Source organism: Microcebus murinus, chromosome 10 (genome assembly GCF_040939455.1).
Source record: "Microcebus murinus isolate Inina chromosome 10, M.murinus_Inina_mat1.0, whole genome shotgun sequence".
NCBI classification, from domain to species: Eukaryota; Metazoa; Chordata; class Mammalia; order Primates; family Cheirogaleidae; genus Microcebus; species Microcebus murinus.
This window is the reverse complement of record NC_134113.1, coordinates 51,545,136-51,557,216: the sequence shown is the minus strand read 5'-3', so window position 1 is coordinate 51,557,216 and position 12,081 is coordinate 51,545,136. Positions and strand designations below refer to the sequence as shown.

General features: G+C 34.3%; 1 protein-coding gene across 1 annotated transcript in view; it reads right to left on the bottom strand.

Annotated features, from left to right (window-relative positions):
- Nucleotides 1–295: 295 nt before the first annotated feature.
- ARID2 (AT-rich interaction domain 2) overlaps nt 296–12,081 on the bottom strand; it is a 167,458-nt gene continuing 155,672 nt past the window's right edge. Inside the window, exons 17-21 of the mRNA XM_076007199.1 lie at nt 10,390–10,528; nt 10,213–10,298; nt 8,809–8,932; nt 8,623–8,714; nt 296–3,398 (exon numbers count right to left, since the gene is read on the bottom strand). Of these exons, the coding sequence (XP_075863314.1) occupies nt 3,254–3,398; nt 8,623–8,714; nt 8,809–8,932; nt 10,213–10,298; nt 10,390–10,528 (586 nt within the window). The 3' untranslated portion in view covers nt 296–3,253. The remainder of the gene's footprint in view (nt 3,399–8,622; nt 8,715–8,808; nt 8,933–10,212; nt 10,299–10,389; nt 10,529–12,081) is intronic.

Below are 12,081 nucleotides of genomic sequence, written 5' to 3'. Positions count from 1 at the left end.
CTCTGGAGAAGGCTGATGTAGTTGTTAAAATTCTGAGTATCACAGTGACTATTTCATGTCAACCAGTACGAGAATGGTAAGCTAAAATTTCCTTTGGTACATACTGGATATTTTTCTTTTTTAATTTACTATTTGGTAAAAATGACTAAGAGTAACGTGCCAGGTGTCCCACGTGGTTAATCCTACAGCTCCACTCCTTCTCAACTGCTTTGGTGATAAAGAACATCATGTTTTCTTTGTTTGGTGTTTAATACTTGAATCACAGTGATTAAGACAGAACTCACTTATCCAAAACATTCTCATTTAAAAAATCATTTTTATTGTCATTTTGTGGTTTAAAAAAACATACATGGCATGACTATACAGTAATGAGACGAGTTTTCACATGTGGCTTGGATTACTGAGTCTCATTAGTATATAGTCACATCCTGTCTCGAGCTTGGAAGAAAAATATGCCTTCGCTATATGATTATCAATTTTGTTACTTAAAATTTATTGAGTGCCAACAGAGCACTAGGCACATATATAACACAGAATTGTACAGTCTCTATGTTGTAGACTATATTATTTACATAGATTTCTCAAAGGTAACATTAAAGCATGTATTTACAGAACTTTAGACAAAAATAACAATACTGGAAATCAGCAAGTTTCTGTCTAGCCAGGAGCACCTTTTCATGAATGAGAGGGTTACGCAGAACTTATTGTGCAAGAGCACTTTAATTCCATTACACAGCAAGTCCATGTTGTTATATAGTTCTATAAAGCTATAAGAGGAAAAACCTAAGTGAGAAGCCATAAATTGGTTTCATTAGGTCAAATACATTTAGAAAATTCTCTGCTGAGACCAATGCTTAAAGGACTACAGTCATATTTACATATAATAGCACAAAAGCTAGAACTACAGCATGCAATTCAATGAGGTGGAAGAATGGTCAACAGGAAAATCATTTTTCTAAACCCGGAGTTTCTTCTCTTTTCTATTAATTTAATTACCATTGCACTTTCTTATTTTGAAAAGAAAAAGGTACCTTTAAAACAAATGATGTTGCACAAAATTACTTTACAAAAATTCAAGAGGTTTTTGGATAAGTAAAGTGAATAGAAAATTCCCCAACTGATGTGAACCATCAGGAGCCTTGTAAGTTTGAAGGGTTGGAAAGCCATTCTAGGGTTATCCACATGATCTCTAGGGTGTCTGCTGGGCAGCCCCAGTCTTGGAAGATGGGCCAAGCATAAACCCCACAACCCTAAGAAATAATCCTGACTAATGTTGGATGAAATTTCTCAAGCATTCATTTGAGACAAGGCAGCTGTGCCAGGGATCCTCCTTCAGGGAGAAATTAGATTTTCCTTGGATACTACTTGAATCAGAATATTTTAAAAAATTTTTATATCCAAACTACGGCTCTTCACTCTAAGAATCTGCCCTCGAATTCAGATTAAAGATTTGGATACACTGTGATTCTTAATAAACAGTCAAGAAACACAATATCAAACAATGAGAGCTTTCAGTCAGATGTACAGTATCCAATAAAAAAAGGTATATTGAGCTTTAACTGCACCAATCATATACTATTATCTGGGTCTGCTCTGCATTGTAACAAGATATAAATATTCAGTCAATCTCCTGCTTATGTCATGCAAATTGTCACATAAAAGACCTCTCTTATCTTTTCTCTAATATATTATCAATCAAGATATAATCTAATAGGTAGGTGACCGTTAGACCTTGCCTTCAGCTGAATTTAGGATTCTCTATTTTTTTAAGACTGTCTTAAGCATACTCAGAAATGAAGGACTCAAGAAAATGTTCAGTCTTTTATTTAAAAACTATAAACAGTCACCAAAGTAAATAAAGCCATTCTATAACATAAACTGTTAGGTCTATACTTTTTACTGCACATCCTAAGGACACAGCAGAAATGGTGGTTGGGAGGCCTTCCACATTTTTGGATGCTAATAGAACAGGCAATAGGCAGTTATAAATGGATACATTTCACGCTGGGGGGAAAAAGACAATTTAAGGAAGTGAGCAGTTTCTGAGCAGGAATGTGGTACAGTATTAAGAATGGAAGAATAATACAATAAAATTCCACACTATATTAAGATAGAAAAAGCAGTGAAGAAAATATCATACCTGCACATAATGCATATATAACACAGGAGAAAACCTGTATAAAATTCCATGTATTTAAACCAATTTACAAATACAAAAAATTCTGTCCAAGCTCTGAGCTTGCACATGACAAACGTTTACAGTGGATACATGTTAGGGAAAACCAAAAAATACCTTCAAATAGTTTTCTTCTACAAAAATGACATGAGATATATTATTCCATACTCTTTCAGCCAGCAAAATGAGTTCTACAAGGTATATAATACAAAAAAAAGAAAAAAGAAAAAAAATCACAGTTCCACAAAACTGTTTGACTTTACAGCATCAGTACCTTTGCAGAAGTATTTACACAAATTTAAAGAACATCCACTGCGTAGAATATATCACAATTACTTACAATTGACAGGAAAGTCTAGAAAACTTTAGAACCTACCAATAATGCTTCTAGGACACCACAGAATGTATTTCCAGTGGCTGCAGTGGCATGAAAGGTGGTCGTTCTATTCACAAATATTTACAAGATCTATTCAGACTGGTAAATTTTTATGATAATAAATAAGTGAAAATATATTGGCTCAAGTAAGAAAACCAAGCTACTGATTTCTAAACAAAACACACAATCCATAGCTAGATATTGGTGGCCCCCTCTGAGATTGGGGGTATAAGTGTGCTGAAACTTTTTTTTAATTATTCAAACCAGCTTAAACGGTTTTGTAAATATAAAAATGTGCTCCTTTTGGGATATAGATAAAAATATTTAATGCTTCTATTTCATCTGCTCATGTAGGTTTTACAATATTCCATGTATATTCCAATGTGGATGGTACTGAATTCTGATCATACCAGTTTCCATCAGGATTTATCCGATCTGAGAGACATCCTGCAGATAAGCTGGTTGACAATCCCACAGCAGTTCTTTTTTTTTTTCCTTTTTCTTTTTAGATTTTTTTTTTAAACAGAGAACAAAGGGATTCGCTCAGAGATCAGAATACGAAGCTTCCTCTCAGCATCATGGGAGGAGATAAAATAATTCATTCAATGGTCTCTGTTCCATTAAGACTTGGTGCTTTCTTCAGTAACAATATGTGAAATGTATCTGACTTTGAGTCCCCACTGCGTAAGTGGAATTATTTTTCACTGCAGCATTTCTGACTCTTTTTCTTGTTCTTTACTCTGAACTGTAAAATTAAGTTCATAAAGGCATTTGGCAAGGGTGGAGGAAGCTTCCATGTTACTAATGGCTAGCACTGATAAGTTGTTTTCATGTCTCTTTAACAATCTAAAAAAAAAAACATTAAGAAGGCTGTCAGTCTTCAAGGTCACAGTGATGATTCCTTATCATGGATTTTGCAAGTTTAAAAACTAAAGTATAAACAATACTAGTTCCACACCCAGTAGAGGTTAATATAGCATTGCAGGAAGAGAGGGAGGCATCTGAGAAACGAGTAGCTTAACCTGTTCAATTTACAGATGAGTAAATTGGGGCCAACTTGAAGCACCCCAAACTGAACTGACTTTCTAGCTAGTTGAGGTAGAATTAGGCAATACCATCCAACTGCCTTTTCTCTGTGGTACCTTTCTAAACATGGAAGATTGCATAGCACAATTCTGTATCTATCTCCATTCATGCTTTTCTTTCAAATTTATATTATGTCAGAAAACAGCTGGAGAGGAACAAAATGGTTGCTTTTAGGAGATGATGTGAAATTAAAACTATATTGTAGGTATGATTAAAGTTTCTTTCTCTTCATTAATGAAACCAAGCTATAGCTAGTGTAACTACAATCTGAATTACCCACAAAAGAAGTTTTCTAAAAATTTATAAATTTTAAAAGAAATTTTCTACCCAAAAGATCACAATATTGATGTTGCTGTATGTATATACAAAGACGGGAGATTACAAAAGTGAGTGTTGTCTAGCAAAGAACAAAGTGTTGCTGAGGGCTGAGAAGAAAAGTGGTAAAAATTAGCCAGAAATGGAGGGATAGATAGGTGTAGTTTCACTGCAAATTATTTCAAGTGTGCCTTATGTGTGAACAATTTCATAGTAACACACTGACTGCCACACTAGCAAAAAAATTTTTCCTTGGGGCTACTATTTTATTATGAAAATAGAATAAAAACTTCAAAAACAAAATGCTCCTTTCTTATTTAATGAAAAATTTATTTTTTGTTTTCTGCGTGTGAGTTATATGCAACTTGAAAGACAGTTCATGCAGCTCCCAAGGTAAAGAGACGTGTGAGTTACATACTCTTCACAAGACCCCGGGCTCAAAACTAGCATGGGTTAAATACAACTCACATGGCAGTTAATGTGTTAGATGATAGGAGAAAAATCAGCTAGCATGAGATTATCCAAGAACCTTGGCATTTTCATGAAAATAACTCTGGGTAAGACAAAAAAAGAGGAAATGAAGACTCCTAAATTATGAATAAAAAACATTACAGAAGCAGTTTATGAAAAAAGACACAAAAAATTCAAAATCAAAATTTAACATGAGGACTTTAAGTCACTTTTACCATAACAAAGCAAAGAAAGAAGTAAAACAAATCTAACAAATTGAGATTAGCTGGGCACAGTGGTTCATGCTCGTAATCCTAGCTACTCAGGAGGCTAAGGGGAAGATCACTTGAGCCCAGGAATTTGACATCAGTCTGGACAACATAGCAAGACCACGTCTCCAAAAAAAAAAACCAATCAAGATTAAAAAGATGGCCATCTTTTCATATGTTTTTTGACCATTTGTATATTCAGCTTTATGTAGCCTCCCTATGTTGATACCACCTTCCACCCAAAAGAATGGCTAAAATTAAATATTAAAATCACATCCACCAAATGTTGGCAAGTATGTAGAGCAACAGAGACTCCCATACTTTCCTACAGGGAGTGTAAATTGATAAAACCTCTCTGGAACTGGTTGGCATTATGTAGTAAAGTTGTAATATCCTATGAGTCACTGATCCTTTTCAAAAACTCAACAGAAATGTGTACATATATGGACAAGAAACAGAATATGAGTTAGACTGTTCATTGCAGCATTATTCTTAATAGCCCCAAACTGGAAATAGCCCACTTGCCCATCAAAAGTAGAAAGAGGCTGGGTGCAGTGGCACATATCTGTAATCCCAACACTTTGGGAGGCCTTGGTGGGAGGACTGCTTCAGGTTGGGAGTTTGAGATGAGCCTGGGCAACATAGGGAGATCACCATCTCTACAAAAAAATAAAAATTAAAAAAAGCCAGGCATGGTGGCACATGCATTTAGTCCCAGCTACTTGGGAGGACTGCTTTAGCGCCGGACTCTGAGGTCACAGTGAACTATATGATCAGCCCACTGTACTCCATCCATCTTGGGCAACAAAGCAAAAAGCCTCTCTCAACAAAAATAGTAGAATGAAAAAATAAACAATTCTATACTGCAATAATATGTACAAAATACTGCTATATGCAACAACATGAATCAATCTCACAGACATAATGTTGAAAAGAATACATACTATATGATTCTACTTTTAGGAAGTTCAAAATCAGGCACAACTAATTTATGGTGTCACAGATCAGGACAGTGGTTCCTGGAGGGAGGGAGAATGGAGTAGAGATTGGAGAGGACATGAAAGGGTTCTGTTGGCACCAGCACCGCTCTACTTCTTAACTTGGACGGATAGTTATATGGGTGGTTCGCCTGGTGATAATTCATTGAGCTTTTACACCTCTGTTTTGTATATTCCTACATGATATACTTTAAAAATTCTACTTAACAAATTTCTATGTTTTTTTTCTGAAAAAAAATGAGTCATAAAAATTTGACTTAAATTTACATATAATTTGCTAAAAACTAAATTAAAAAATAAAAACAAGTAAAAAAAAAAAGTACAAATTATTTTCCCTCTGGATCAATGTACATTTTGACCAAAAAGAGCCTTTAGTTTCAAAAACTTAGATAAAATTATAATAATATTTTTCAAACTAACAGCCACATGTTGAAAAATATTCCTTTATTTGCATGTCATATGGAAAAAAACTAGAAAGAATAAACTGAAATCAACAGATGATTTCGAGGTCACTAATGATTTACTTTTTGATATAAACTAGTATCTTTTATTTCTTGATGTTTTTAAAAATGAAATAGGCATTTCGTTTCAATACAATGAAATATGCCTACTTTGTTTTTATAACATGATATTCACTTGAGGCCAGGAGTTGGAGACCAGCCTGAGCAACACAGGGAGACCCTATCTTTACAAAAAATAGAAAAAATTAGCTGGGCATGGTGGTGCATGCCTGTAGTCCCAGCTACTCGGGAGGCTGAGGCAGCAGGATTGCTTGAGCCCAGGAGTTTGAGGTTGCTGTGAGCTAGGCTGATGTCACAGCACTCACTCTAGCCTGGGCAACAAAGCGAGACTCTGTCTCAAAAAAATAAAAAGAAATAGTAACAGACATATTATTTAGAAATATGGAGGCAATTCCTAGAAGAATTGGCTCAAATTGTTGAAAGCTCCCCTCTTGGAGGTGGACAGGAGAGGTGAAGTGGGGAACTATTATACTTGGATATATGCTTTTTAGCACTTATTTTTTTTGTTTAAGAGTCTACTCCATTGCCCTGAGTAGAATGCCGTGGCATCAGCCTAGCTCACAGCAACCTCAAACTCCAGAGCTCAAGTGATTCTCCTGCCTCAGCCTCCCAAGTAGCTGGGACTACAGGCATGTGCCACCATGCCCAGCTAATTTTTTCTATATATATTAGTTGGCCAATTAATTTCTTTCTATTTATAATAAAGACGGAGTCCTGCTTTTGCTCAGGCTGGTTTTGAACTCCTGACCTCAAGCAATCTGCCCACCTTGGCCTCCCAGAGTGCTAGGATCACAGGCGTGAGCCACCTAGCCCAGCCTAATTTTTTCTATTTTTAGTAGAGACAAGGTCTCGCTGTTGGTTAGGCTGGTCTCCAACTCCTGACCTCAAGCCATCCTCCTGCCTCTACCTCCCAAAGTGTTAGGATTACAGGCATGATCCACCATGCCTGGCCTGATTTTTAAAAAATTTATCTTTTATAATAGCTATATTGAAATATAGTTCACATACCACACAATTGACACATCTAAAATGTACAATTCACTGGTTTTTAGTATATTAAAAGAGTTGCACAACCATCACCACAATTAATTTGAGAATATTATTACTATACTATTCTAAGATTATAGGAGCCGAAGATGCCAGAAGAGATTTGGAAGGGTTAAATAACAAAATAAAACAAAAACTTTAAATTAAAATTTTTTGGCTCAACAACATATTAGACCTAGTCAAAGAGGCTTTGCTATAAGGCCAAGAATGTGCAATTTGGATGTGAAAAAAAGCCCCTAGGGTATTCTCATATGGTTACTAAACCTTTTTTGTTTTCTGAAAAAATGTGCTTAGATGTAGAAAATTTTTTTATTTGCAAGAATACTCAATAAAATTAATATACTAAATTTTGTCGTTGCACACACTTTTTTTAGACTTTAGTTTTAAATGTTATTCACCTTCAACTTACAGAAATTTTAAAACTTGATACAGTCAAATTCATTTCTTTCTTTTATAATTGATACCACTGTTTATATGTTTGGAAAATCTAGTCTAAAGGTTACTGCAAGGAATATCATAAAAGACCTAAAACAAGGTAAAATAGGGGTTGGGGGAAGAACTAAGGTAGATTCAAGACATACTGAGGAGAGGGAATTAACAGCATGTAAATGGAAAGCCTGGTATAGAAAGTGACTATCAGGAATGCAAGATGCATAGGAGGACAACTTCTCCAGTCAGGGAGCCTGAGATTGGTCAATCAAAGATGTAGGAGAAATACTAGAAAAGTAACTTCATGGGAGACAAGGTACAGAAGGCATCAATAGAACATTCATATTTATTCTTTCAAAGATTAAAGAGTTATCTTTCCCAGTTTCTGTAGATCTACAAAATCCTAAGTTTTCTCTTGCTTAAGTCCATTAGAAAGTAACTTTAAAAACTTCAAAATATTATAGTGAATCTTAACAATATCATGACTTTGATGGGTACCTTAAACTGCTAATTGTCAATATGAATTTCATTTTGATTCCACTTGATTCAAATGACCAATTCCTTTTATTCCCCAATAAACATCCAAGTTTCCTCTTCAGTATAGCTACTTTTTGTTCTAAATTCTATAGCCAGGAAGAAAATTAACTTAATAAAACAAGTTAAAAGACCACCTTTTGGTTGTTTCAACTTTGTTCTATTTACTTTTGGCTTTTTTTTTTTTTTTATTTCGGCATATTATGGGGGTACAGATTTTAAGGTTTCAATAAATGCCCATTCCCCCTACATTTGGCTTTTAAGAGATCATGATGACCTGACCTTGACATAAGCTTTTAGATGTACTTGTAAAATTGGTGAGAAAAACAGTAAATAAAATATAGATATCTAGTTTTATTAACTTATATGTAAAAGTAAAATAATCTAAATTTACTTTGGCTAAGGAAAACACATTACTCACCTGCGACCACATTCTGAATATTTACCAATATTTTTTAATATTAAGGCAGCTGTTAGTCGGATGTGTTTAGTTATTGGTCCTTCTTTTTCATCCTTAAAAGGAAAGGAAAATAAAAAAAAAAAGAATAAAGATCTAAATCATACAGGGCTCACACCTTTACACATAAGGCTTTCAAAGCATGCTTACTGTAAAATCTCGAAAGACAAGGTTTCTTGATCCTCTCCTAAGAGCCATAAGTGCAGCACTGGGATGATTCACAATGGCCTTTTGTGCTCTAGGAGTTGAGCTTGTGCCCCCTACAGATGGCTGCCTAAATTGATCAGAGAGCAAGAGACTGTTAACATGATACTCCATAGAGACTGACAACTACAACCACCCTGCCAACCCCGTAAGGTGGTTACTTTGAAATTCTGGATAGAGGGTGATTAAAGGTCCCATGGTCCAGCATTAATGTTTATGTTTTGTGTCAGCTTAGGCAAAGGGGCTGTTAGGATCCAGGTGAAGTTTCAAGTCTTTTATTTTCCAATTTATCAATTTTAAAGTAAACAACAGATATTCTATCTTTAAAGTTACTGTGTTGGGTAAGTATGCAATCAAAATAAATATAACATAGTACCAAAGTTGTAGAGTTCTCATTTTTGACTATAATGTGAAGATGTTAACAAAGAAGAAAATAGTCTACAACGTAACCTGCAAATTTAGAAATACTAAATTGTATCTAAGAGCAAAATAATATTACCTAAGAATGTATTGGCATAGGGCATCCAGGAAAAGATAATCTAATATGATAATATGAAATTATGCTAAATACATTTCAAACTATTACTTTCTTAAATCTTATTTCATTATTACTTAGTAATTTCAATCAGTCTTTTCAGTATAGTTCTACTGTTCTTATATAGAACAGAGGAGCTGTAGAGATGGTTTGATATAAAGTCAAATTCAAATTATTATAGATTTCTTTGGCCAAGCAGATACACTGCATCACTATCTGTGTGCTCTGCTGAGGCAGTGGTGGAAAGAGCACTGACCTATGTGAGGAAACCCTGTTTCTGACGCTATAACTAGCTGCAGTATTTCTTTTCATATCTGTCAAGTGGGGGTATTTCTGGTACTTTTATTTTTAACATGAATGAATTCTGAATATTAAGTCAGATAATGTGAAAACAATCTTTAAAGTGTTAACCAGTAGGTGTGCATGTTTATACATATAAAGAAATCTCTTTGTCATTATCAAATAGATGTTTAATTCTCTTAAAGGACAAAGAACTATACATAGTACTTCTAGTTTACTAAGCATTTCTCATATATTAGTATCATCATCTGTCATTATTCTAAAGACTTGTCTACAAAGTAGAATCAGTGTTAGAGGTACAAAGTACCTTACAGAGACCTTGTGGTCTAACGAATATGAAAAGTGATGCCTAGAGAACTTAAGGAATTCGAACAGTCGCGTAGCTGGTTAGTGGCAGAGCTGGAGTAAAACCCAGGTTTCCAGTTTCCCAATATGCTAAGTTGCCTTTCATTGTTTCTGTGTTTTGCCTAGTTTCTTTTTGTATATACAATAGGAAGTGAACTCATTTTCCTTACTTGGTAGAAGATTTTTGACTTCCTGCTTGTCCTGGTTCATCTTGTTTTAATCCTGCAAGCAGTGCATCTTTTGAACAGTGCTTATCCTTTTTGATAAAAAGGAAGTAAAAGAATACACATCAACATCTTTAATGCAACTAGATGACTTACTGATCAAATAGTATTAAGAAAGTGTACCTGCAAGTGAGTAATAAAAGAAAACCTCTGTCGCTGAAAAGGCTCACAACCTTCCCAAAGACACTGCCCTGGATATACATCTTTTCCTCCATGTTCCGTTGCTGCATGGTAGAAAACCTGTGAGGGTGTCTGAAACCACCTATAAAAAACAAAAGCAGTAGAAATTTTCTGACACTTGGATGTATTCAAGTACATGTTGAAACTACTTTGAAAAACTCTCTTGTATTTCCAAGTTGAGTCATTCAACTTCAATGAACACTTATTCCCTATCTTCAATGAAGGCTAAGAATCTCTTGAAAGTGAATGAAATATCATTTTAAAACACAATAGAACATTATCTTATAAACAAATACCATACTCTATTGTACCTTTAGAAGCTGTTCAAGCATTTACTATATTTCATATTATATATAATAATTCTAGCATATCCAATCCAACAACTTATATTCTATACATTTTGGTAAGTCTGCCTTTATAGCTGAGTTCACATTTTGTATGTTCATCCATGTTTTACAAAGTTGCATCACCACCAGGGCTTAACAATACAAATGTCTAAGTGGGTAAGTGGCAAAGGACACAAAACTGAAGGAAGTCAGGTACTATTCTTCTTTACTAATTGGAAAACATGGAAATGATAGGGAACACTAGAATCTAGATAGCAAAGAATGTATTTAAAATGTCAATTACTAATTAGTAACCTAAAAAAAGTTGTTTTGTGTGTGTGTGTGTGACAGTGTCTTGCTGTTGCCCAGGCTAGAGCACAGTGGCATCATCATAGCTCACTGAAACCTCAAACTTCTGGGCTCAAGCAATCCTCCCACCATGGCCTCCCAAAATAGTAGGATTAAAGATATAAGCCACCTTGCCCAGCCCAGTAATTCAATTATTTGTACAATCAGTCTCTTTAAGGTCTGTGGCAGAGATCTCTTAGAACTTTATTTTTTATGGCTGTAATATAAACATGTCTATATTTGAAACAATTTTTAATGTATAGCATATATCCACTATTTCAAATTAATATTCCTTTAGGAAATGACTTTTTAAACTAAATTTTAATCAAAAAGTAATTGGCATATTTAAAAAATGTAAAAAAATCATTGTAAGTTACATATTTAATTTCCATTCATATTCCTTTATATAAAAACTTACCAAAAGTTTACTGTGAAACTAAAATCGTTAAATACATTTTAAGTTTTGGAATTTCTTTTAATTCTCAGAATTCACAGGGCTATTTCATTCATATGAAATATGTATGATTGGAGGTCTGTCATACAGACTAATAATTATCACAAGGAGGCATTTCTTATTGTGTTTTTAAGGCTTTAACTAAACACTATTAAATCATTAGTTGAAATATAAAGTCTCTACACAGACACACACCCTCCCCAAACTCAAATGTGCTATTAGTCACTAGTCAAAATGATTTCTATTTTTAAACTATTTTGCAATACATAAAATTAATCAAGTTTATTTGCAATACATAAAAATGATGAATTTCTTTAAATCAATTTTAATTACTAAATATATACAACATATATATGATTTTAAGACAACAGAGATTTTTAAGTGTTCATTACTCTACCTGCCCAATATAGAGTCTATTATTGCTCTCTAATTTACTACCCTTTCCCTCATCCCAAGTCCATTTTCTAACTACTCTGGTCATACAAGCCATTCATTGATTGCTGTGGT